The sequence below is a fragment of the Manis javanica genome, chromosome 8 (assembly GCF_040802235.1).
Source record: "Manis javanica isolate MJ-LG chromosome 8, MJ_LKY, whole genome shotgun sequence".
Taxonomy (NCBI): domain Eukaryota; kingdom Metazoa; phylum Chordata; class Mammalia; order Pholidota; family Manidae; genus Manis; species Manis javanica.
Genome location: NC_133163.1, coordinates 5,356,783 through 5,383,815, shown reverse-complemented (window position 1 = coordinate 5,383,815; position 27,033 = coordinate 5,356,783). Strand labels below are relative to the sequence as shown.

Genomic DNA, 27,033 nt, shown 5'->3' with positions numbered 1-27,033 from the left:
AAGTGGGTGTGAGACAGGTTCAGTCTAAGAATATCAGACTCTCTCAACAGTTGGCTGGAGTGTGTTTTTTCCAGATTCCACTAGACTTCACAGAAAAGTGGAGACCAGCTGTCCGAGCGTCTGGGACAGTGGCATTATAGTGGAGAAAAGGCAAACATCTTGATTGCACATGATGTGGCAGTCTCATGCTCTCAACCAATTTGGCTGAAGAAAAGATGTTTGAGTTAACAGTGAATTTAGGCTTCATTTACCCAAAGCCTTTCTTTAATTCTAACACTTAGAAAAATGGGGCCCAAGCAGTTACCATTTGAGTCTCTGCATGTTGATATATAAACATCTAATCGACTGTTTTCACTGCTAAATTCAGCAGCTCCCAAAATGTGGTCAGGGGACCGACCCTTTTAGAGGTCTGTGAGTCAAAACTATATTTATAATAATGCTAAGGTATCATTTGCCTTTTTCACTCTTATCTCATGAGTATACCATGAAATTTTCCAGAGGCTACATGAGGTGTTGACTCTGTCACTCTGACAGGTAAAAAAATGTGTGCCTGTGCATTCTAGTGTTCTAAAAACTTACGTTCTAATTTCAAATATAGTAAATATAGATAGTCTTAACCTACACAAACAGAAGCTTTTTGGCATCCTCAATAATTTTTTGGGTGTAATGGGGTCCTGAGACAAGAAAGTTTTGAGAACCACTCTGTAAAATAGTCAGTTATATGCCTGTAGTACGAAAAGCATGCATAGACTTGTAAGCCCCTGATTCAGGATGGTGGCACCCATGGGGTGGGTGGGAGGCACTGGGATCCGGGGAGGGTGTGCAGGGGCCTCCCTGAAACTGCACGGTTTATGAGGTGACATCACAGTCCCCAGGCTGAGTGGTGGGATCGTGGGAACCTACTTCTCACAGGCATGAAGTATTTCAGAATAAATACTTAAGTTTAGAACATAATATCAAACCTGTTTCAAGCCTGTTCCCAATAAGAAAAAAGTTCCCCTGAAGATGATTTATGAATTACCCAGGGGGAGATGCTCCTTCCCATGGAGAAGGCCAGTGAACACTCCCGCGATCAGCTTTGCCTCCCCGCAGTAAGGCGGCTAAGGGCGTGCTCTGCCCGATGTGGGTGGGGCAGGAGGTACTGCCACCACCTCGTGGTGTTCTTGCCGCTCACTCTGGATGCCCTCACGAGGAGACAGCCCTGAGCAGGCTGTGCAGGAGACAGTGAGCCTGAACTCTTCACACAAAACATCAGTATCAATGAAAAACAAAAAATGGCCTGACATTCTGGCCATTTAATGCTAAGAGATTAAAGCAGACAGCCCAACGAAAAGTAATGCGTAAGTGGATTCTAGATCATAGTCAAAACACTTCTGGGAAAATTGGGTAACTCTAAATATGGGCTCTGTATTAGATTTATTTCTAAGTCACACATGGCAAAAACACTTTGCTAAACAGAACCCTATTCTGCAGCTGAAAGCAAGACCGTAGTCTGGTCCCTGCCCTTCCACGTTCGAGCCATGGCCCATCAGGAAACTCACTCCCTTCTCTAGGCCTGTTTCCTCCATCTACATAAATTTCTTCCCAGTATTTCTCGGCTTCTGCAAATGCTATGGCTCTAAGCCCCTGTTTGTCAGTCACTGAAGTGCAACGTGGTGATACCATCCGTGGCATGGGTTGAAAGGGACTTGAAGATGTGTTGAGGAGTGATGGGAGGCCCTGTGTGCCGGCTGAGGAGGCTCCCTCTCTTCTCCGAGCCTTTGCTCTGCCTGAAGCGGTCCACTCCCTCCCAGGCTGGATTAAGTGCACCCGTAGCACACACCCGGATATGGCATTCATAGCATTGCAGACTACAGTTGACCCTTGAACAAAGCAGGGGTTGGGGCACTGACCCCCTACCCCACCCTTTCTCAGTCAAAAATCCTCATACAACTTTTAACTCCCCAGAACTTAAGTACTAATACTGTTGACCAGAAGCCTGAGTGATAACATAAATAGTCAATTAACACACATTTTGTATGTTGTATTATATATTGTATTACTATAATAAAGTCAACTAGAGAAGAGAAAATGTTAAGAAAATCATAAGAGAAAATACATTTGCAGTACTGTACTATATTGAAAAAAATCTGTATAAGTGGACCCACACAGTTCAAACCCATATTGTTCAAGGACCAACTGTATCCGTGTGTGCATGTGTGCCCTCCACTTGAGGACAGAGACTGTCTTTTATTACACAGATGGTTGAGTTTCTTTTAAGTAGTGGGTGTGGGAATATATTTGGTAGTTGGCACTCAGTAAATGAAATATTTTCTTGGTTTCTTTTTTAAATTAATGCAAGAAGAGAGCTAGAGAAAGCAGGGTTGCCAGATCCCAAGGGAGTTGTGGACGCCCCCTCTTCCCTAACAAAGATTCCTCGAAGGCTTAGAAATATGATACCCAGCAAAACTAGGCACACTCAAAAAACAAGCATGTATTCAAAGCCTGTGTATGCAGAGGTCGCTTCATGCTTAGTCTCCGTTCATGCCAGATTTGCTGTTACTTGTGCGATTTTCCTTGTTTAAGATGGCAGCCTGGGTCCTAATCATGTTTTATAAATGGCACTCTGTTTATTTCCTCAGTATTATTCAAAACCCAACAAGCTTAGAAGCTAGTCAAGAAAGATCGTTTCCCTCATTTTACAGAGCCTGAGGTCATATAGCAAATGACAGGCCAAGCCTGGCAGAGCTGGGACTTTGAGGCAGTGCTCTCAGCACCTCCCCTCCTGTCTCTTGAGGATGGCATTCACGACGTATCCCTGGGCCATGTTTTGGGGATAATCCTCTGGTCCCTGGCTGGCACCAGCCAGACAGATGGTCCCTCTCACTGCTGGTCCACCGTGGTAAGGATGGTGATCAGACAGTCAGAGAAGAGCCAATGGAAATGTTTCAGAAAGGGGACCAGGAGGGCAAGAGCAAGGGCAAGTCTGTCACCTCTGGTGCCCTTGGAGAGCCTGTAGAGGGGGCAGGTGAGGGAGCCTGGGACCTGGGCAGATTGGTGGGTGGAGGGAGGGAGCAAGCATGTTCAGGAGTGGAGGGGAGTCTGAAATGTGAGTGGGAGCACGGAGGACGGAGAGGCCTCCAGGGAAAGGGGGAGGAGGACAGGGTCCAGCCAGAGGTGTCTGTCACTCCCTGGCTGATTAGCAAAGTCATTGAACATAAAGTTGGTTAAAGGTACTCACTACCTCTAACGGTGGTTTTGAGCGTCACATGGAATCACGGAGCTTCCCCATGCACGGAGTGGGTCTACAGAACTGGCAGATGTGCTTCAGAGAGGGTGGGAGTGGGGAGGAGAGGACCTGTGCCTTGTCCCTGCCGTCCTTGCTTCCTTATGTGGGCAGAAAATGCTTGGCACTGGGGTGTGCAGACCGGTTTGCATGGCCCTGTGTTCTGAATGCCGGCCGCTCTGCTGCCAGCTGAGGGGCTTCCCTCGGGGTGGTTCTGAGCTCGCTTTTCAAGTTCACTTTCATCATTTGAAACTTGGAAGTCAGTCAGTCAGGAATTTACCAACAGCCTCAGAGTCTGGCTCTGTTTGTGCTGGGCTCTGGAAACATTTCTTTATAGCCACTTCTGCCTGGCCTCCCCACCGCTCCCGCATGCACTGATTGCTGTGCCTGCTAAGGTGGAGGCCCCGCGCTACCCCAGGGAGCGGCAGGGGGCCTGGCGGCTCACACCTGCGCCTGCCCTCCAGGGGCTCACTGCTCTGGAGGAAGATGAGCTCTAAGGACCCATCACGAACACCGGAAGTGATCAGAGGCTCTGGGGCCTTGGAGTGGGCGCAGACACACACCTGCTGGGCACAGAATGTGCCAGCTACAGGGCAGCTTCCTGTGCAGATCCTTATGTTGTGTTGGTTCTGTTTTACAGATGAGACTTGCTCCCACAGAGGCCCACATTTTCCCTGAGATAGCATTAACATGTACCTACTTTGTAACTGTCTGTTTTTCCTGCTCCACTTAAGGACAAGGCATGTCACATGCATTCCCATAGCTCACTGCAGGGCCTTGCTCTTAGCAGTTAGGAATGGGAATGGGTGGGCAGATGTTTTCTGAAGGCAGTGGCACTTGACCTGAGCTTTGAGAAAAGTAAGGTGCAAACCTCTGGATGTAGGAAGGTGAAAGCAGCTGGGGCCGAGGAAACATCTTTCTTCTTTACTTTCCCGAGTAAAGCAGAAAGTCTCCCAATTGGCCCAGTGTCAGGAGGAGGCATTTTGCTGTCAGAGCTGGTTTGCCCCAGGCTGCTGGTCAGGCTGTGCGGACACACCGCCCTTCCTCCCTGGTTTGCGCAGGCGGGGTATGGGCAGCGTCAAGTCCAGGGGAGCAAGGAGGGACATATCCTGGGTCCAGCAAATAACCTGCCCTATTGTCTTGGAACTCCAAAGATAAGCAGGAGGGAAGGGATTTGTGGCCTAAGCCCCTGATCAGCCCGCAGGGAAGCCTGCCTTGAGGAAATGGTCCTTGCCCTGGTCGCACTCATGCCCAGCAGAGGGACCGTGGCTGTTGCAGTCCTCTGCCATGAGAGCTGCTATGGTGTAAGGCACAGGACATGCCAACAGGGCCTGAGAAGGACCATCTAGCTCAGCCTGGCCTTCGAGGAGGGCTTTCTAAGGGACGTAAGATATCTTAAGTAGGATGAGCGGGAATTACTGGGTAAGCTAGGCTGGAAAAAGCATACCAGGCAGAGGGAACAGCATGAGCTAAGCAGAGAAGCCACAGAGAGTAGGGTCTGTTAGGGACCCATGAGTATTTCCACCGGACTATGCAGGGTGGAGGATCCACTGTGAACAGGTAGGCAAGGATGGGAGAGTGAGAGACACACGTGCCACCAAGTGCTGGGATCATATCCTGCAATAATGACTCATCTCCAGTACTGTCAGGCACCAGGTACCTTCTGAGTGCCTAAGCGTGCTAGGTTGTTTTTTTTTTTTTAAGGTATTACTGATATACACTCTTATGAAGGTTTCACATGAAAAAAACAATGTGGTTACTACATTTACCCATATTATCAAGACCCCACCCATACCCCAATGCAGTCACTGTCCATCAGTGCAGCAAGATGCCACAGATCCACTATTTGCCTTCTCTGTGCTACACTGTTTTCCCCATGATCCCCCACACCATGTGCACTAAACATAATAGCCCTCAGTCTCCTTCTCCCTCCCTCCCCACCCACCTTCCCACACCCCTCCCCTTTGGTAACCACTAGTTCATTCTTGGAGTCTCTGAGTCTGCTGCTGCTGTTTTGTTCCTTCAGTTTTGCTTCGTTGTTATACTCCACAAATGAGGGAAATCATTTGGCACTTGTCTTTCTCTGCCTGGCTTATTTCACTAAGCATAATGTCCTCCAGCTCCATCCATGTTGTTGCAAATGGTAGGATTTGTTTCTTTCTTATGGCTGAATAGTATTCCATTGTGTATATGTACCACATCTTCTTTATCCATTCATCTACTGATGGACACTTAGGTTGCTTCCATATCTTGGCTATTGTAAAAAGTGCTGCGATAAACATAGGGGTCCATATGTCTTTTTGAATCTGAGAAGTTGTATTCTTTGGGTAAATTCCAAGGAGTGGGATTCCCAGGTCAAACGGTATTTGTGTTTTTAGTTTTTTGAGGAACCTCCATATTGCTTTCCACAATGGTTGAACTAGCTTACATTCCTACCAGCAGTGTAGGAGGGTTCCCCTTTCTCCGCATCCTCCCCAGCATTTGCTGTTCTTAGTCTTTTTTGATGCTGGCCATCCTAACTGGTGTGAGGTGATATGTCATTGTGGTTTTAATTTGCATTTCCATGATGATTAGTGATGTGGAGCATCTTTTCATGTGTCTGGTGGCCACCTGAATTTCTTCTTTGGAGAAGTGTCTCTTCATATCCTGTGCCCATTTGTTAATCAGGTTATTTGCTTTTTTGGGTGTTGAGGTGTGTGAGTTCTTTATATATTTTGGATGTCAACCCCTTGTTGGATATGTCATTTAAAAATATATTCTCCCCTAGTGTAGAATGCCTTTTTGTTCTGTTGATGGTGTCCTTTGCCAGACAGAAACTTTTTAGTTTGATGTAGTCCCATGAGTTCATTTTTGCTTTTGTTTCTCTTGCTCGAGGAGATGCGTTCAGGAAGAAGTTGCTCATGCTTATGTTCAGGAGATTTTTGCGTATGTTGTCTTCTAAGAGTTTTATGGCTTCATGACTTACCTTCAGGTCTTTGATCCATTTCAAGTTTACTTTTGTGTATGGGGTTAAACAATAACCAATTTCATTCTCCTGCATGTAGCTGTCCAATTTTGCCAACACCAGCTGTTGAAGAGGCTGTCGTTTCCCCATTGTATGTCCCTGGCTCCTTTATCATATATTAATTGACCATATATGGTTGGGTTTATATCAGGGCTGTCTAGTCTGTTCCATTGGTCTATGGGTCTGTTCTTGTGCCAGTACCAAATTGTCTTGATTACTGTGGCTTTGTAGTAGAGCTTGAAGTTGGGGAGCATAATCCCCCCAGCCTTATTCTTCCCTCTCAGGATTGCTTTGGCTATTCGAGGTCTTTTGTGGTTCCATATGAATTTTAGAAGCGTGCTAGGTTTTTTAATGCTCACCACAATCCCATAGAGAAGATAAAGGAAGATAGGGATAGATAAAGGGGAGATACAGAGAGGGAAACAGGATCAGAGAAGGTGAGCAGTCTGTCCAGATCATACAGCTTGTAAGTGGCAGAGCTCCCTTGAGAGAGCAGGCACAGGTGTGCCATTGATAAAGGTCTTTCCAGTGACTGTCATGCAGGATGAGTTGCGGTCATGGGATTTGAACTCAGAGGCAGGAGGAACAGCCTGCAGCCTACTGTGGTGGTGTAGATCAGAAATGTCAAGAGCTAGGGCGTGCAACAAGTTGGGAGAGAGAGTAACAGACCCCAAAGAGAGTTGAGTGGAACAGACTGGCCATAGAGAGGCATCGAAATGACTCTCGGGTCTCAGTCTTGGGAGATTGAGTAGGTGTTGCTCCGCTCCCCCAACAGGAAATAGAAAAAAAAAATGCTTTCTGTTTAAAGCATGTTAAATTTTGAGGCCTCTGAGATACATCCAGGTGGGAACAACCAGTAGTTGGAAACATGGTCCCATAGCTTAGAAGAAGGTCAGTATCAGAGCTTCATCAGCATGGAGTTTGCCCATATACTGGCCATCATGTGAACCACAGCCATGGTGAAGGAGCCCGTGAAGAGATCTGAAAGTTAGTGCTTCTCTAATTTGCATTAGAGTCAGCAAGAATGGTGTTAAAATACAGAGACCCAGACCCCACCTGAGACTTACTGAATCAGAATCTCCTAAAGGCAGGTCTGAGAATTTGTGTTCATGAACTCCTTTCCTGATTTTATGATTCACCCGTGTTTGAGGCCCAGAGCGAAAAGAGAATTCTTAGACTCTGTAAGCCTCACTGTGGACCCCAGCTTCGGAAGCGCTGATGTAGGAATCTGGTGAGTAGAAAAACACCTGTGATGGAGGCTGAGTGGACCCCCCAAGGGAGATGCAGAGCCAGGAGCGTAGGAAGGTTCAGAGTCACTGAGGACGGGTTTTCAGAAAAGGGGGTGTCGACCAGGTGACTAGAGAGCTGGAGAGCCCATTGGAAGGGCAATGCCAAGTCTGTAACCTTGCTGCGGTCAAGGTGAGCTGACCTTAGGGACGGGAGCCAGGTGCCAGAGGGCTTGGAGAGTGTGTGAGCACAGAGGACATGTGGAAGCAAGCAGACAGGCACCTGGAAGAGAAAAGGCGCAGGAGTGGGTGCCAGCTCCCACTGACTTACTTTAGGCAAACTCACTTCGGGGGGTGTTTATTAGGTGCCTGACCCTATGACAGTTACTGGGTGAGAGAAAGAAAGGCGTTCCCAGTAGGGTGGCCACACCCCTGGTGTGCCTGGGGCCTCCTAGTTTCCCCCAGGAAACCCCTCCGTCCCAGGCACACCGGGCCCCCAGTCCTGCTGGGGGGACAGACAGTGATGAGTCATTCCACCCCACAGCAGCGACTGGGTGAGCAGGGTGGCTGTGCAGCGTGGCTGGGGGGTGGTGTGATCCTCGTCTGTGCAGTAAGAGAGCCAAGCACGAAGAACGGCGCCTGGCTGGCCCTCCAGAGCAGCCTGAACAGGCAGCAGCTGAGACTCTCCTGCAGGCGCAGCTGCCCCTCCGAGGCAGCCTCACTGCATCCAGGAGGCCCCACCTTGGAGCTGTGGTTCCCTGACTCCAGTCCCAGGCTGTCAGGAGACAGAAGCACTGATGTAATCTGTAACAGATGCTTGTATTTGGCAGCTCCTCTCTGTCCAAGAATAAATGAGTAGGATCGTGAATGGAGTGTTCCCATGGGCCCACAGCCCTAAGTGCACTACCCGCAGCCCTTTATGCCACAGTTACAGGTGCCCGTAGCATGCAAGGGAAGGAGCTTGCAAATGGTAAGAGAGGAGGGTGCCTGCCTTCAAGGCGCTCAGTCCAGCGGGACAGACAGATGCCTATTCAGATGCTGAGAAGCAGGACACAGTGCTAAGGGCTGTGATAAGAGGCAGAACTGAGTGGTGCTGCAGGAGCCCAGCCCTGTCATTTAGGTCCAAGTGTTAAACTTTTTTCCAGCACAACCCTGGACTTAGTTTTCCAGCAAGCCTCTGCGGTTAGCCCTGTTCTCTTTTTGGCTTTACATGTTTTGCCCTTATTTTATAAATTTATACTCCGTCCTTCAAGTTTTGAAGTAAATGCCTGGAAAAGCCCTGAAAAACATTGGCAGGGTGTGAAGGATTCCACGTTGACTGTGCCCAGGAAAGAACGTGGCTGGGATGGAGTGCCGTGTAGGCCTGTGCAGAATTCAGAAACCTCGTTCCCGGTCACGTAGGGAGTGGTGGAGCATCAAACCTGTGTTCTTGCACAAGGATTAGGTGGCGTGACAGCTGCCTGCTGGCTGTGCTCACTGTGGGATGTGCCACACAGCGTGTATCAGTTTTTCCTCCAAACGTATCCGTGGTTTCTTAGGTCAAGTCCAGAAGATCTATGGTTGGCTTCATAACTATATGCAGAAAGTTTGGGGTGTGTTTTGCTTTCTTTTTAAGTGAGCTATGGTTGGCTTCATAAGTGTATGCAGAAAGTTTGGGGTGTGTTTTGCTTTCTTTCTAAGTGAGCTATTTCAACAGGTGTTCTGTAGTGGTCACTGGTGTGTGGTCTAAAAGAGGTAAGTGCCCATCCAGTGACAAGACTGCCTTGCCCAGGGCTGGGCACCTGGGCAGAGCTCAGCAAGTGCTCACCACTGAGGGCCCCTCAGGTCGAAGCAGCCAGGAACAGATGAGGAAACTGAGGCCCAGAGTCATGTGGCTTTTCTCATCTAAGTGCTTACAGAGGGCTGTCCAGAACTTTGTTCATTTATGTCTCAGGCCAGGAGGGAAATTACAGGCTTGAATTTTTGACCAAGTACCCACAGATACCTGGACGAAAGCTCATAATGACAGTGGCACTGGACTGCTTGTTCCAAAGAGCCTCTCGAGGGAGAGAAACTCTTGGGGGCATCTGCCGCTGGAGCAGGCTTTCAGGGCCCGCCAGCCAGGTAGTTCAGCACCATGCAGAACAACCCAAGCAGCGCCTTTGGACTGCTTTTCACCCAATATCAGCTGGAGCACAGAAAGGCAACCTGTCAGAGGTGAAGCACTTGTGAAAATCACCCTCGCCTTCCAGCTTCCCGTGGGCTGGTGCTCCTTGGAGCCAGCATGGGGTGGGAGCTCAAGGCCATGTCTACACAGGCACCAATTATGGGGATGTAGGAATAGCCTCTTTTCACTTAGTAAAGGAAATTTTGTAGGTACATGTTTAAAACAACAGTCCATTTGTTCACTAAATAATATTTTTAAAAAGAAACTATTTGTCTATCAAATGAACTTCCCCAAAGTGATAAGTGATTTAGATGTGTGACGTCTGTGATGCCCACATGTGTGCTGCAGGGTTTGTGTTTTCATCCAGGTGAAGACGCTGAGAAGAGAGCTGACTGTATGGAGCTCAGAGGCCATGTCTGGGCTGGATGGCAACCAAGATTTTCTTAAAACAAAAATCCCAAAGGGATAATAAGTGAGTTGAATCTTAAGTAGAGTCAATGGGTATTTTTCCTGCATTGAGGTTTTGTTAGTGGTAATAAAATAAGCAGACACAGACAAGCACTATTCAAATATGGAAAAAAAGCAAGGTTTTTTTTTTTTTGGTTAACCCTAAGTTCAACTTGAACCTGAAATGTTAACAACAAAGGGGAACCTGGGGCTTTAATTGCAATGAGAAAACAGTTACTTGTGTTTAAGCACCTGCTGGGGCAAGCACAGTGGTGGGCACTTATCCAGACAGCAGCTGTGTGTGGTACCTGGGCGCTTAGCCTGCCTCTGCTGGCTGGCAGCCTCCCCCACAAGAATCCCACATCCCCTTCCTGCACTCGCCTGAGTTGAAAGGTCTTCATCTGCAAGCCCACACAGCACTTTTCTTCAGAAAGTCTCCCCTAGCTTCCCCCGCCCAGGCTGAGGTGTAGAATTACTTGTCTCATTTCCTGAGCAGCTGTGGGGTCGCTGAGGGCAGGGATGGGCCTTTTCATCTCCGCAGCACTAAATGCTCTTTGGCTTACTGGCATCTGTGCTTGTCAGACTTCAGATCGACATGTCATACCCAGCGTAGGACCCAGGCACCGGACCCGTGGCACAGCGGGACTCACCTGGGAGGGGCTGGGACGGCGACGGGGCAGGTAGCTTTGTTCTGTGAACAGCGGATGGGAGGGCCGCACTTCTGAGACCTGGAGTGCCGGGAGTGGAGTGTCCCTCAGCACAAGGGGGGATTGCCTAGCTGCTACAACCATTTCACAACCAAATGGGCTGCTTCGGAAGGTGGTGAGTTGCCGTCACTGGCACTCTGTTCAGCTTCCTGTGTACTGAGGGCTTGGAACGCATGCTCTATGGGGCATGAGAGCAGGGTAGGTCATCTCCAGGGCTCCATGCAGTCCTGAGATTCTACAGTGAGCATTTATCAGGCTTATGTGCTAGGTTCTGGAAGCACAGCAGAGAATGAGACAGCCAAGACCCTGTGGACAGTCGGAATGCAAGAGGTTCACCGGAAGGTCAGTGGAGGATAGAGGGCACAGGAGCTGGCAGGCAGAGCCTCCGACCACACTGCAGGTGTGCCCGCGGCAAAAGGAGCAGGAGGTGTCTCGGACCGCAGCGCCCAGGCTGATGGGCCGACCTGACAGCCCTGTCACGGCCAGTCACTGGAGGAGCACAGCCTCTGTGTACACATGGCAGGGCATCCAGAGGGGCGGCATCTGGGACCACCACTCTGGTGGGCACACTTCAGTGGCCTCCACGTGGGGATTCTAGAAAGCATTGCCTGTCACGCAGTAGCTTCCTGGATTTACTGCCCCCCGCCCGGCATCATCCCCAGGGCTTCTGTGGTCACAGGCCAGCAAGTGGTCCAGCTGGGATCCCAGCTCCCTCTGACTCTTAAGTCTGTGTTTTGTTAACTAACATGTGCTGTGTCCCAGGATTCCTCCCGGCTCCTGAGAGCATCTGGAAACAGCTGCTTGCCTACAGGTCACTGCCAGCAACTGGGTAGATCAGTGCAGAAAGTGCCACCGCTTAGTCCATCACTTGGTCTGAGGGCAGCTTACACTGGGGTGGAACCATGATTTAAACTGAGGTCTGTCTGAATCCATGTCATGAGGACAGGGCCCCAAAGGCTTAGCTAGGGAACAGGAACAACTCCTAAGCATAGTCTCTCAAAAGATAACATGGTTTCAGGCTCCGAAGCTCAGGGAAAGCAAAGCATAGTGCCTTTTTTTCCTTCTTTCCCTATGCCCGTGTAATATGGCTGTCTTTTGGGAAGACCCAGGCCTATTTTGATCACCACTGACTTCTCCTTAAATCTTTGTAGATGAATGGTGAATTATGGGGGAAAGGTATGTAGCACAGTTGCACAAACCAACCCTTATAATTCATTCCCTAAACATCTGCCCGCAAACGGAGCCCTCAGCACAAGGTTTGGGTAGCTGATGTCAAGCACACCCTGGCCTCCTGAACCCCAGAGCAGCAAGCCTGAGACCCAGCAGGGTAGGTATCTTGAGTGGGTTTAAGATCCAGGTCATTGGCTGGACAGTGGTAAGATGTGCTTAGGGATTCATGTAAGTGAAGTGAGGAAATACATGTGGAAAGACATGCGTATGTGCTGTACACATAATTATTGTTGTGCTGATCAGACCCCTACACTGGACCACTCACCCCCGAGTGATAGGGAGCTGGATCCTGAGGAAGTTCAGGAATACTTGGGCAGTGAGCGCATAGGCTAAGCTGGGGTTTCCAAGCCACTGAGGGCCAATGTCATAAAAACCACTGGGTCTGGGGCAAGGGATCTTGGAATATTTCATTTCCCTGCCTTCTTACTATGGTAGAGTGGGCATGCCATGACTTTCTCTTCACTGCTCAGTCCTGTCACTACAGTTATCCATGTTGTGCACATTTTGGCTTCTGTATTAATTGGCCTCAAACTACTGGGCTTGAAATTGGTGATTTTAGTTCTTCTCTTGTGTTTATATGGCCTCCCTGTCAAACGATAGCCACTCCTCATTGACTTAGTGTGCCTGCCTTTAACAACCACATCTTACCTTTCTAACCTGTCAATCCTAATGTGCTAGAGCCTAAGAAAGTAAATGTTTAAGGCTGTTAGGCCTCTACATGCTGAGAGGCCAGTGGACAGAGAGGCTCGCCGGAATGCAGTGGCAGGAATCACCGTGCACGCATGTCAGTGATGGCTAGTCTCTAGGGGCATCCTGGTCTGTCGTACTCTGACCAGATGAAGTTGCTGAAGTTGCTTCAGCAAAGTAGGGTGCAGCCATCTATTTGTTTTGATTTGCATCTCTCTGTTCTTTAGAAGATCACCTAAACATTTAGTTATGTACTATGTGTGTAAGTCTGTGTGATGCTACCCTATCACAATATCATACGTTAAGCATATAGTTGAATGTTGGGAAGAATATTATCTATGTCAGGTGCTCTAGAGGCAGACAGAACTGGTTGTAAATCCCAAATTTAATCACTGAATGAATATCTACGTAGATTTGTAAAGGTCTTCCCAAGTCACTGAGCCACTCTTCTTACCTACAAAATGGAGGTAATAAATAGCTACTCCTTGAGTTGTGAAGCTTAGATGCTTTAATATATCGTCTTTATTTAACTCGCGCCTAGAAATGTTGTAGGCAGGTGGCACATTGTAATTCCTTCCCCATTCCGGCACCTTTTCTCCTGAAAGGAAAGCTTTGAGTCTTTTCCAAGGTATCAAAACATTTTGGCACAGAATCTCTTCTCTCCTCCTTATGGTCTTCGGAGAATGAAAACTCATCACCTCACGTAACAGCCCATCCATAGTTAATCGGAGACTCTGGCAAGTACAGAGTTTTTCTGTGTCAAATAGCAGCTGGCCTGTGTCTCAGAAAAGGGCAAAACCACCTTCCATCCCTTGTCACTGAGGCTGACGCTGAAGTTTTTCCTTGCTCTGCAGTGAACAGAGTATCTGCCAAGCCCGGGCCTCCGTGATGGTCTACGATGACACCAGTAAGAAATGGGTGCCAATCAAACCTGGCCAGCAGGGATTCAGCCGGATCAACATCTACCACAACACTGCCAGCAACACCTTCAGAGTCGTCGGAGTCAAGCTTCAGGATCAGCAGGTGAGTGCTGGACAGCATGTGCCACCCACAAGCCTGCACCACAGACACACACGCACATGCATAGTAAAGAGGTCAGAAAAGAAAGGTCAAGATGTGGAGTCAGAAGATGTGAGTTCAGATATTTTCATACTCCAAGGTATGAGACCCTGAACACACTATCTGAACTTCACTGTTCATGTGTCTCTTACAGAAACAGTAATCCACACCCTGTCTACCTCCCTGTGTTACTGTTGCACTAGGATAAAATAACAGATTTGAAACAAATTTGAAAAATATATTGTGCAAACGTGTTAGTATTATTCCACACCTATGTGTCTGTAAGTGTGAACATTTTGGGTTCATCAACCCCCTAAGTCTTACTTTGGAGGAAATGTCAAAATGATTTGAAGAATCTGGGATCATTTCTCTCCCTAAATAGTACATCCTGGGCAAATCAGATAAGATAGTTTGTGAGTGTACCTGGGAAGTACCTTTGCAAATATAAATAGCCCTATGTGGGAAATAGTTGTGCACAAGTAACTAAGAGTAACGTGATGTGAATGACATGGATTAAAATAGAGATGTGAAGAAAGGGGCCGTGTGGCTCAACCAGTGACATCGGTTAGCACTTCAGCACTCTCCCCCCAACTCTCTTCTTAGAGACTGACAGGGACATTTTTTAGCAGTGAAATTAACAGATCTGTGGTTTCAGCATTTATGAAAAACTATCTAAATAGCATGCTTTGTTGGTCAAGCCTGGGCTAAGCTTAACAACAGGTCAGCTGCTATCTCTGCAAGAATCAGCATGTTAGCAATTAGAAAAAAGAAAGAACAGAAACTTCGGGCTCTATTTTTAGTCTGTTGCCTGTTGAATGGGGTTTCTGCTTTGGCCAAAACAGCCGTGTTAAGTTGCAGATTCTTGTGGCTGGAAGGGACACCCCCACTTCAGGACCCCTCGTAAAAGGTGTCTGCCTGACTTGGAACCCTTGGTACTTCCAGAGGCGTCCCTTTCCATTGTTGATGAGCCTTAATGGTAGGAAAGTTTTTCTAGAAACCTTCTAGGAGCTACTTCCTTGTTCTCCCAGTGTGTTGATTCTAGCTCTGCCTTTTAGAGGTATGCTCTGCCATATGTTATAGGAAACATAGCCCGGGTATGGTAACAGGCAAACACATCTCACCCCTTCTAACAGCCACGGGTGGAGTGGGCGGGGCAGCACCACCCTGGAGCTCACCTTTGACATGAGGTCGGTTACCTGGTGTGGTTCTCGAGCATGTTGGGTGTTCCCTAAGTGACTGCTTTTCATATAACAAGTTCTTCATGCCCTTCATGCCTCTTGGTTGCCCTCCTGGGCACACCAGGAGGATAGGATCATGTGCTGGAAAGGGCACGGGGTGGGAGAGCTGGATTCCCTGCAACCACAGCACCTTGTTCTCAGGAGCCTCAGCACCTCACTGCCTCCTTCAGCCCAGACAACGTGTGGGGGCTAGTTTGGGAGAAGACCTTTTCCCCATGCAGGGAGGAACTGGCCGCTGTCCTCAGAGACCTCCCAGATAAATTCAGAGAGGCTGTGTCAACTCTAACAGAGTTCTCCTAGAGTCGGACGGAAGGCACCGACACAGCCTCCTTGGAACTGCGGGCCCCAGGACGTGGCTGAGGCCCACTCCTCAGACGTGGGGCATGCCAGCTAGGAGCATGAGACTCTTAGGGAACCTAGGCACTAGAGGAGGTGGCAGGAGACTGGTCCACAGTGACTTCTGTGGGCCTCAGGAGAAAGGGTAGATTTTCACAATCCCTTTCCCAGTCAGCTTGGACTGCAAAGGCAAACATTTTGAGACCAAGATTCCTGTTTTATAACCAAATAGGAATATCTTACATGTTTAATGCTCCTTCTGGCTACCATTTAAGTCTTCCAATAACCCAGGAGGGTAACAGAGGAAAGCTTATCACCCCTGTTTTGCTAAATAGGTGGATATAAAACCAAGTGCTCATTTGTGGAGAAAAGGACTGGAAAGTAGTAGCAGTTTTAACCTAGATCTCACGTGAAGGGTGAAAATATCAAAAGGTTTTTAATTGAGGAGGAGTTATGGCCACCAAAACTGCTAGTGAGCTCGGCCTGCATTACTAGAAGTAGGGGTACAGGAGAAGGCAGATTACGGTCCTGCTCTGCACTGGTCATGCGTCACCAGGAACGCAGGGGCCGAACCTGAGGGCCACAACCTGGGACCCTGCAGGAGAGCATCTGAACCGGTGAGAGGTCTGAAAGTGGCATAATATGGGGGACAACTGCAGGGGTAACGAGGTGTGTACTAGGAGAAGAGAGAGTCTGAAGGGGGCGTGGCCTCGGTTCTCAAACCTCAGAAGGGCTGCCACGTGGAAGGGACCTCCCACTTTCTCTGTGAACCCCGGAGAACCGAAGCAGGAATCCTGCATGGGCACTGCGATGAAGACTTGGCCTCAGTAAAAGGAAGAGCTCTCACCAGCGCACTGCTGATAGACGGGCTGTGTTGCTTTGCGAGCCCATGAGCTGGTGGGCCATTCGGTATGAATTCAGGGGCAGACGTGGCTTCAGTGGGCAGAGATTTTGATGAGATGAGACCTCAACAGCTTTTGCCAGTTGTTTTTTGTAGATTCTGTGGTTTGAGGTCCAGGTGAATACAGGGTCAGGAAGACTATTCTCCACCATCAAGCTTCTTTTCTGGTAGAGGGGCTCTTGACTCTTTTTGCTCAGAGGCCCAGAAACATGCTAGACAGTACATGGAGTTGCAAAGCCCTCCTTTAAAAAAAAACAGGAAACATACACTCTCTTAATCCTACACTCCCCCAAAGGAAGCATGCAACATTATGACTGTGGGTTTCCAGACAAAAAATAAGCTTCTCACTCAGCACTTGTCCAGATAGGTTCTACCAAAGCTTGGAGAATCATTTCTTAAATCAAGCAGGTAAGGACACAGGTTGAAAGGAAGGGAGTGGAAAAAGATAAATCTTATAAACAGTAACCAAAAGGAACTGATGTGACTATATTAATATTATACAAAATAGACTTTAAGGTAAGCATTACTGAAGCTGAAGAAGGATCTTTTTAATGATAAAAGGAAAGCATAGCAATCCTAAATTTGTACACAGCTACTAATATGTCTTCAAAACATATAAAGCAAAAATGGACAGATCTATAGGGGAGATCCAGAAGCACTGTTGGAGATGCTAATCACACCTCCAAGAAACTGCCTAAGCAAGCAGACAGAAATAAGTGAAGAGATAGAAAATTTTAATTCCATTATTAACCCATTTGAGCTAATTTACATTTATGTTAATTACATAACAACACCAACACCTGTAGAATATACAGTCTTGTCAAATATACATTGAACATTTACCAAAATAGACCATATGCTAGGCCATAAAGCCAGTTTCAACAAATTGAAAAGGTGTAAAATCATGCATAGTACTCTTTGGCCACAGAGGAATTAAGCCAGAAATCAGTAACAGATGGGTAACTAGGAAATCTCCTGGTTATCTGGGAGATAACTAGAAAATGTTGGGAGTTAAGCATCACATTACTAAATAAGCCATAGGACTAAAAAAAAAAAAAAAAAAAAAAAATCACAATGTAAATCAGAAAATATTTTGAACTGAATAATAGTGAAAATGCAATGTAGCAAAACTTATGGGATACAGCTAAAGCAGTACATATAGGGAAATTTTAGCTGTAAGTGTATTTTTATAAAAAGAATGACTGAAAACCAGTGACGTAAGCATCTCTCTCAAGAAGCTACAAAAAATAAAAGCAAATTAAACCCAACCAAAGTAGAAGGAAAAATAAAAACCAAAACAAATCTAATGAAATAGATAGCAGATATATAATAGAGAAAAGCAAAATGTGTTAGTTTTTTGAAGAGTCTCAATAGGCCCATGCATATGTGGTCATTTGATTTATGACAAAGGCACCATTGTATTAAGTGAAGAAAAAGATGGTACTTTCAACAAATGATGCCAGAACAATCAGATACCAATATGAAAAAGTATCTTTACCCTAGCCCACACCATACCTCAAAATTAATTCAAGATAGATCATCCTAAATATGAAACATCAATCAGTAGAGTTTCTAGAAGAAATACAGGAAAATATCTTCATTATGTTGGGAGAAAAAATATAAGAAAATATCGTCAGACATTGAATAGGACACAAAAAGTATTAACTATAAAAGAAAAAGTTAAGTTGGATTTCCTTAAAGTGAAGAAATTTTCTTTATTAAAAGATGCCATTAAGGGAGTGTAAAGGAAAACTACATACTAGAAGATATACTTCCAGTAAGTAGATAAGAATATGACGTAGGACTCTTGAAGAATACATACAGAACTACAGATCCATCAGAAAAAGACAAACAGCCACTTTTAAAAACAGGCCAGATTTGAACAGGAATTTCACAGATTACTCCTCAGGTGAAATATGAGGAGTGAAAGACCAGTGAAATCAGGAGATAGGGCTACACACACCAGGAAGGCTAAAGTTAAAAAGACTGAGGAAACCAAATGCTGGGGAGGGCGCGGAGCGACTGGGGCTCCCACCCACTGCTGGTGGAAGTGTAATTGGTAGAGCCTCTTTGACAAACGGTATGGCATGACCTACTGAAACCCAGTACACACCTACCCTACCACCCTCTGCTGGGTGTAGTCCCTGGGAAATGGGTGCCTGTGCCCACTGAAAGACATGTATGAAAATAGTCCTAGCAGTTTTATTCATAATAGCCAGTAGCTAGAAACTACACAAGTATCCTTCAACAGGAGAATGGATAAGTTAGTATTATGTAACAGTCAAGAAGGATTAAATACTCACAAATGCAACAGCATGGATGAATCTCAGACACAATGTGCTGACTGAGAGACCAGAAACGAGTACAAACCGCATGAATCCGTTTCTGTGTCGCTCACGAGCAGGCAAAGTAACTAAAGGGGATGATGGTCAGAAACACGGTCATCTCTGCAGGGGAGGGTTCGGAGATGAGGTTATATGAAGCTGATCCACAGCCCAAGTAGATTTGCAGTAAAGTGCATGTTCCAAGCAGGGTAAGCAAGTGAATGATTGACTCATGAGATAGAGATTTTGAGTATCAGTTGCTAAGATCTATCTGGCAGTTAGTAACTAGGTACCTCTCAATAATAGTCGAGTGACATTATCATCCAAAACCCACTGCATAGACTTCTTAGACTTCATAGACTTGCATAGAAGCACCTTTTCAAATGGTAAATACAATTTTTTAAAATTAAAGTATCATTGAATACAAGTTTTTAAACGATCATGTGCATAGATCCCACAGCTCTGCATATAGGAATATATCCTGTAGGAATACATGTGCACAGATATATGCACAAGGAAATTCATTACAGCATTATTTATAATAATCTGTTCATTTTATATTTGAAGAAGCTAATGGCAGTAACTTGCCCAAGGTTATTCAATTGCAAAGTAATAAAGCCAGAATTTTAATCCAGGGCCTTTGACTCAAACCCACCCATCCCTTGCACCTAGTTCCACAGTTGTCTTCAAAGCAATGGTAGTCTGTTGTGGGCTGTGTCTGGCTAGCAGGCAGCAACCCTTGGCAAGCAGCCTTTATACTCAGTGTAGGTAGAACAGAAAAGGCAGTTCTGGGAGCTGCAGTCAGATGAGAGTCCAGCCATGTGCAGCAGAGAACCCAGAGGAGAACCTATTGCCCTCTCCCAGTCTGACACTCAAGTCTATCAGAAGCAGGGCTCCAAAAGTTAGAGCCCGGACCAGCGGGGGAATTGCAGGAATAAAGATACCAGTTCATTGTCCTGGTGATGAGAAGCAGACTAAAGTCCTAGGCTACAGACATGGCTTGTAAGTTCAGTTCCGCCATCGACTTAGCGTAACTTTGGACAAGTCACTCGCTCCCCCGGGCCTATTTCCCAACTGTAAAAAGACTGAGTTAGATGTTCTGGATGGTTTCTTTATTCCATATTCTGGAGACGCATCGGATTCCCACAACACACGCGCGCGCACACACACAGACACACACACACAGACACACACACACACACACACACACACACACACACACACACACACACACACACACACACACACACACACACACACACACAAAAGAAAATAGGCAACCCAGGGATCTCGGATCATAGGATTCTAAATCACACTCTCGTAAACAACCCCTCACATACCTGGAGAAGAGCCGTGATACACTGAAGAGTCGTCTGTTATCTTGCCTCAGTATTCCTCAACCATTATGGATATAATATGGTTTCCAGACTTTTCTTCGATTTGAAACACATAACCCTGGCTTGATCCAGTTTGTTAACGTCCTGCCGAAAGTGTAAATACTCTAACACAGACCTTTTGGAATGGACTTCCCAAGGCAGAAAAGAGCAGGGCCTTACCCCTCTCATTCTGGTCACCACATGCTGTTAATATGTCCTCTAATCCTGAGCTGTTCAGCTAGAGGCCCCCCTGCTGCTGATCATGCATGTATGCCACAAATCCTCCAGCCCTTGTCTGATGATCTAGAGTTCAGTCTAGAGAGAGAACCACCCCAGGCACCCGAGTATAGATGTGTGTCCGTATGTAACAGTTGGGAAGCACTTGCTGACGTAGCACACTGGCACCCACTCTGGAACACTCTCACTCTCTGTCTCTCTCTCTCTTCACTGTAGGAAAACCCAAACCCACCTTGCACCTGGCTAAGACTTGGAAAAAAGCCATTCTGGATATTGCCCATATGTGCTGTCCTCTGTCCTTATTTTATCCAAAGCACAGCAGTGTAGAGCAGTAAAGGAGAGCCATAAGTGAGAGTTCTCACCTCGCGCCCCAGCCAGCTAGCAGCGTGTCTTGGCCACGTCCCTTTGCACCTCTGAACCTTCTCCTGAGCATGCCTTCCTGACCAGGGAGATGCTAGACAGAGTTATCTCCGACTTCACAGCCAACGCGGAGCCGTTGAGCCAGAAGAGATCTGAGGAGTCACCCTGTGCCTCTCCTAAAGCAAATGCTCTCCCTGCCCTCCCAGCAGCAGGCCATCCAGCTTCCTCCGGTCTCCGTCTCCAAGGCCCTTACAGTTTCTCAGTTGATACTTGCTGACAACAGCTGCAGCTGGGCTAGGTGCTTTCATACACATTACTCGGTCCCCACCCACAACACGCAGTGAGGGCACCATGCCAGGGCCATATCACATCCCTCCCCCCTTCTCAGGTAGGAGGCTGGTTCTGTGAGGTTAGGTCAGGCGACTCCGAGCAGAGGGCATAGGGACACAGGCAAGTGGCTCCAAGCCCCCCAGTGCCTTCACTGAGCCACACTTACCCTGTGTAGTCTTGAAGAATTTTAAAGTAATTCTCTGTTAAAGGTCTGAAAGAGCAAAGTTGAGAGGTGGACCTCCTCTCGGTAGAGTTCCCTGGCTGCTGGGAAGCAGCTGGTGTCTGGATCTGTCTTAGCCGTCTGTCTGTCTTCCCCAGTGTGGCCTGGCATTGCTCTAGCAATCAGGTGATATTTACTGATTGATTACTAATAAGATGTTAATAATGCTGTACATTTGAGTGGCACATTAATGTATTCTAAGTACTAGGCACTGTGTAGAGGGCTATGGGAGGCATAAATATGAATCAGAAAAGACTCTCCCTGAAAGATCTTTATATCAAGTAGTCTAGGTAAGGGATGTCGTCACAGTGTGACCTTTGCAGTAACTCTGTTAGGTCAGTAGAGCCAGCATTGTTATCCCACTTTATAACTGGAGGAACTGAGCCCCAGAGAAGTGCAGTGACCGCCATGGGTGACATGGCTGGGAGTCAGGGCCGGCACCATGCCCCAGGGAACCCAGCACAGTCCGGGTCTCCTGTCGAGTTTGTGTCCACACAGCAGTAGTAGTCAGAGGACAGGATGGGGCCTCAAGCCCGCACTGCTCTGGAGGCCATGGCGGGAAGCTGCCTGGTCACACCCTCCCTTCCTCTGCCCTCGTCTCCATCTCCTTGTCCTCCAGGAGCCCCACAGCCACTCCCTCCAGCTCACCTTCCTTTTATTTATTTACACGTATTTCTTTTTTCCCCTCCAGGTTGTGATCAATTATTCAATCGTGAAAGGGCTGAAGTACAATCAGGCAACACCAACCTTCCACCAGTGGCGAGATGCCCGTCAGGTCTACGGCTTGAACTTTGCAAGTAAGGAAGAGGCGACCACATTCTCCAATGCCATGCTGTTCGCCCTGAACATCATGAACTCCCAAGAAGGAGGTGAGCGGGGCTCCGTCCCGGCCTGGTGCTGCGTCTCTCCTGTTCCGCCTGCGCCTTCTCACTGCTCTGGCTCCGCTCGCCCAGCTCTGCGTGGGTTGTGCTGACGTTACATGGGTTCTCAGAGAAACCTGCCCCAGACTTGAGAGTTAAGGAGATAGTAACAATCTGATAGAAAGAGTGACATTTATATCTTTTTGCCATTTGTGAGATGCAGATTTGTGCTGATGTGTTCCTAAAGCTATATATCCAGTAGGCTTTACACTTCTCCCGTATTCTAGAACACTTGTTTAGCAGAGATGGGAGGGAACAAGCAACAGTTTGTTCTGAATTAAATGAGTCACTTGTATGGTTAATAAAATTTTGCTAAATATTTACTAAGCATTAGAAACTGGCTAGACAGGATAGATGGTATGAATAGATGGACTCCTTCCCCTCAAGGCACTTGGTATTGGAGCAGACAGATTCCTAAACTGCTAATTATAATGTATCATGATAAGTGCTCTTAGAGACTCAGAAAGGGACAGCTGAGCCGAGTCTTGAAGGGTGAGGAGTTCCAAGGCCGAGGTGGGAGCAGGCATAGGATACAGCAGATCCGAAGGCACGTGGGCATGGAAGGCCAGCCCGGGCGGGGCGGGGCGCTGGCAGTGTTCCTGGGGCCGAGCTGCAGATAGAAAGGATAGGGGAGAGGTTGGAGATGAAATTGGAAGGATAGTGGGGACCACACAGTGAGGCCCCAAAGACCCTTGGGTGGGCCTGATAACTGGTGTGGAAAGGGGAGGGAGCAGGGGGTGGTCCTCACGAACACTCCTGCGCAGGGCAGTTTAAGCTAAGGAGCAACAACACATATGGCTTTTATTGGGAATGTGGGGTGTTAGCTTCAGAGGGAGAACAGAAGCTTTCTGGGGTGTGGGTGCCCTGATGGCCCCGGTAGGGTCTGCAGTTTGCTAGAGAGCTGACCTTGGTGAGCCTGGTAGTTCAGGACTGGGCCTGGGGCCCCACGGCTCGACGTGAGCCCTGGTTCTGCCATATTCCAGCTGAGCAGCTCTCGGGCACATTACTTCATTTTTCTGTGCTTCAATTTCCTTATCTACAAATAGGATGGTAGGGGGTTGTTTCTGCACTTTAATCAACTAGACTGTAAAGTGGAGGCTGCCTGACCCACATCAGTCACCCAGGATTCTTGGTCAGTATTACCACGATCATTGTTGCCACTGCCAGAATTGTGGTGGGAAGTGGGCAGGCGTGTTTCTCAGAACGTGCAGGGAGGCAGGTGGCTCACAATGTCTGTGCGGCCTGAATACTGCAGCTTTGGGACCCCATTTAAGCCCTAGGAGAACGTTTGTAAGGAATAAGGAACACGTTTTGAGTCTGCTTCCCACTGGCCGTGCTCTGAACGCGCACTCGGCAGGCTGCTCTCCCCGCCATGGATAGGCTCCAAGGTCTGTGGATTCGCTGCTGGGAACCCGGGACACATGGCCAGAAAGCTGCTCCGTGGCAGCGGTGGTGTCGCATGACAGGCAGGGCCTGCAGCGCCATAGGCACCTGGTGAATGTTTGTTACACTGCCTTTTTTCCACCTGAGAGCCTTGAGCTTCATGGTATAGTGAGCTGAGTTTAAGGTTTCTGGTCTGAACTTCCTCACCTGCCCCACGATGTGAGGGTTAGTTGTATTTTATTTGTGCATCAGGATAGCTTGAGGGTCTAAAAAAAGGCTTTAATTTAATCAGACAACTAACTTTCAAAGCATCTGCTTAATTAAATAAAAACTACTAGTTACTTTGTTAAATGCACCATCAAGTCACAGGGAAATGAGCTTAACGCAGCCCTCATTTCTGAAAAGAAACCTGTGACCCATTATGAGGAAATACTTCGCGGTGGGGTGGTAGCTCAGGCTGGGAAGCAGGCCTCGCACCTCCTTTGGGTTGGGTGGGCGTCCCCAGCTAATTTTGGATGTGTGGTCCCAATGGGACAGTGGCCTCATTTGCAGCTTGCAGCATGAGACGATTGCCATCTTTTGTCTGTGACCTGACCTCCTGCTTCTGCAGACATGACCTTCAGTAAGGGTGACCCTGGGCCCTCTGAGAATCAGGCATGTCCTTCCCCTGAGGTATACCCTACGGACAGTGCCAGGCAGAAATCTGAGGGGTGCAGCCAATGAGGTTTTATGCATAGAGATGCCAGGTCCCCGCCAGCCAGGCCCTGACGGAGACCATATCCGTCTCACCCCGCCCCCAGGATGACCGGGATGTCAGCTCTTGTGACAGCAGAGCCATCATGCCTGTGTTTGAGCTTCATCCTGTGAGTGCTTCGCAGTGTGTATTTTTGTGCCCATAGTGTATGCACTGTTTCTGGGGGGCTCATCCTGGAATCACGTGTCCCCATAGCCGGTTTCTTGTCTCTGTAGCATGCTACTGCATGGTGCATGTGCCCCATCAATGCCCCTTTCTGCCCCCGTAGTAGAGCTTGTGCAATACGTCGGCAGCTTCTCCACCTCCCCCCTCCATCCGCCAGCTGCCACAGAAGGCCTCTTGCTGCCCCATAGTTGAGATGTTTGTTGCCATGCCCCCTCTGTATCAGAAAATTCCATCCTACCCTCTCTTGGTGGAAGGCAATTTGCTGTAGTAAAAAAAGCATTTGTTTGGGCCAGCTAGATCTCATATTAAGTCTTTGCTCTGCCACCTGTGGCATGGGATAATAAACCCTACTTCCCAGGGTTGTTTTGAAGATTAAATTTGAAATGTTTATAAAGCACCTAGCATATAGTACCTGGTATGTAGTAAAAGCACAAATGATATTGGTTTTTTTCCCTTTTGGTCTTGTTAATGTGGCTGTTTCTGGAAGCATCAGTGTCCTTATTAGTAAAGAGGGTCATAAGTCCCACTTGGGAAGTTGTGGAGAGGATCAAGGGCCTGGCGTGGTGCCTGGCACCCCATAAACACTCACCACTGCTCCGTCCTTCTCCTTCCATGGTGGGCATCCGGGGATATTGTGCCTTTGGATCACAGTCTTTTCCAAGACTCAGGGTTCCCTCAGGTTGGGTCTTGCTCAGCATTTCCCACTTGTCCCTCCTCGTGGGTGGCCAGACACTAGGGTGGCCTCCTCTGAGCTCCACGCCTGGCAGATGTGAGATACTGAGATAAAACCTGAGAGCAAATCAGAGCAAATCGTGGATGCCCAGGACTGCCCCAAACAGTTTCCACATGCTCCTCCTGCGGATTTGAGCACCCAGGTAGCATCGCCACGCTAGGAAGCCGAGGCTCAGAGGGGACAGTGACTTCCCTGTAATTCCCCGGCCAGAAAATGAGCTGGAATTCAGCCCAGAACTGGACTAACTCACACAGTGTGCACTGTGCTATAGATGGCCTTCCGCCTCTGTTCTTTGTTCTTCCTGCCTTTTGACCTAGTGAATGCACTCTGGATCAGGCTTCTTACCGTTGTTCTCAGGAAAGAGCGGGCATGACAAGGTGCATCTTTGCTGCTCACCTCCGCCTGTAGGAGGTTGTCGGAGTTTGCCCTGAAACATCTGTTTCTCTGACACTGCCCTTGGTGCCCACAGAGTCGGCCTTTACAGTGGTTACAGATACTGGTTCTTCAACTGCAGGCCCCACCTAGGGCCCTAAGGTCAATTTAGCAAGTAAAACAAATAAAATATCCTGGAGCCTGGGGGCTGTGGTTCCCTGAGGGGACAGAAATGCAGAGCTAGCATAGGGTTCTCTTGGGACTACAAGGCTCTGGGTTCAGGAGTGTCTCAGTGGATAGGGACAGTCAACCGCTGGGTCCCTGGGGCTTTTTCTACAGATCTGGCCTCTGGAGGTTGTTTCAGGGGCGCAGAGGGGCCGTCAGGCTCCTGAGGCATGGCTGGCGAACCCAGGGAGGAGGAGTACCAAGCTCAAGCTGCCCTGTTGCGGGAAGCAGAGGGCCACGGCCTCACTGTGGGCACGGCTGTCTGTGGTTACCACTCCTGCAGCTCACAGAGCATGGCTCAGGCATGCAGCCGGCTTTTCGGGGTTTCAGGTGCTGACCAGCGAGCCGTCATGGCCAAGGATGGTGTGTGCCTGGTGAGGGCTCAGAGCGGGGCTCCTTTAGCCCCGTTGGTGACAGAGATAATGTTTGCCATAATAACAATGATTCTAGACTTTCTCCTCAAAGCCTAGGCTTCTCACTAGGCTGCTCCCATCTGCCCCCCTCATGGAAAGGCCCCCACTAACAAGCAGCCCAGGGCTGAGGGCCACCAGCCCCACAGGAGGACTTCTTGGCTAAGGAAGCCCTTTCTTTACTCTCAAGTGCCTGTTATTTGGCTTTTCTTTCCAGTAGGTAGTCAGGCCAGTTGCTGTTACACACATTTTATTCAGGGGGGCTTGGGATTTACAAAGATGACATATCTGCCAGAATCTTCCAGTGGAAATGAGACTCACGTTTAGACTCATTACTGTTTGTAATCCGGTGTTTTTCTACACCTCTGCACTGCGCCAGGGAGAGAGGGGAAGGCCGCCAAGCTATGTTCCCCGACTCCAGCAGCCTCCTCATCCTGAGGTCACAGGGGCCCAGGCAGGGCAGTGAGCATGCAGCCACTCGCGGAAGGATGGTGAGGACGTGGGCCTCAGCATCAGTGAGTCGCCTGCATCACAGTGTCCCCTCCAGGAACCACTTCCCTGGACCTCCTGTCTGCTGTCTTGAGAGGGAGCGTACCACCTGGTCACAGCCCCCCAGTCGTCACGCAGGGGGAAGAGTGCTACCAGGCTACACGTGGATGCCCCAGCCCCGCTCTGCCTCCCTCCCTGTGCCACTTGTTGCCATAGCAGATACCAGCTCCCCTTCAGTAGCCGTGTGGAGGCAGCCGCTTCCACGCCTGCTATGAGAGTCTACTTCTGACTCACTTCGTGGTCTTGAACAGGACATTGCTGTGGGGGCCTGTTTCCCCATCTTTGAAAGGAGAGATACACACTTGAACAAGACCTCTACAAGTCCTTCTAGCTCCGATGGCTTATGGTTTGGTGTACACTTCACAGGCAGGAGTGAATTCTAGTTCACGGCCTCCAGCTGCTGGCACTGCGACCATTGCTAGGAGCAGG

General features: G+C 48.3%; 1 protein-coding gene and 1 long non-coding RNA gene across 7 annotated transcripts in view; one reads left to right on the top strand and one right to left on the bottom strand.

Moving 5' to 3' along the window:
- Window positions 1–27,033, top strand: part of EVL (Enah/Vasp-like) — a 141,653-nt gene that overhangs the window by 72,974 nt on the left and 41,646 nt on the right. For 4 of the 6 annotated variants that reach the window (XM_036991916.2, XM_036991917.2, XM_036991914.2 and 1 more), the window contains exons 2-3: window positions 13,567–13,735; window positions 21,785–21,962. In XM_036991916.2, coding sequence (XP_036847811.1) covers window positions 13,567–13,735; window positions 21,785–21,962 — 347 coding nt within the window. Of the gene's footprint in view, window positions 1–10,051; window positions 10,114–13,566; window positions 13,736–21,784; window positions 21,963–27,033 lie in introns of those variants that run through there. The other 2 variants (XM_073241860.1, XM_036991913.2) reach the window with 1 other exon arrangement.
- LOC118967156 (uncharacterized) lies at window positions 13,531–21,316 on the bottom strand. The gene is made up of 4 exons (XR_012133673.1): window positions 20,546–21,316; window positions 19,911–20,051; window positions 16,193–16,488; window positions 13,531–13,768 (listed from the first exon to the last, which is right to left on the bottom strand). It is a non-coding gene; the product is annotated as an uncharacterized lncRNA (long non-coding RNA).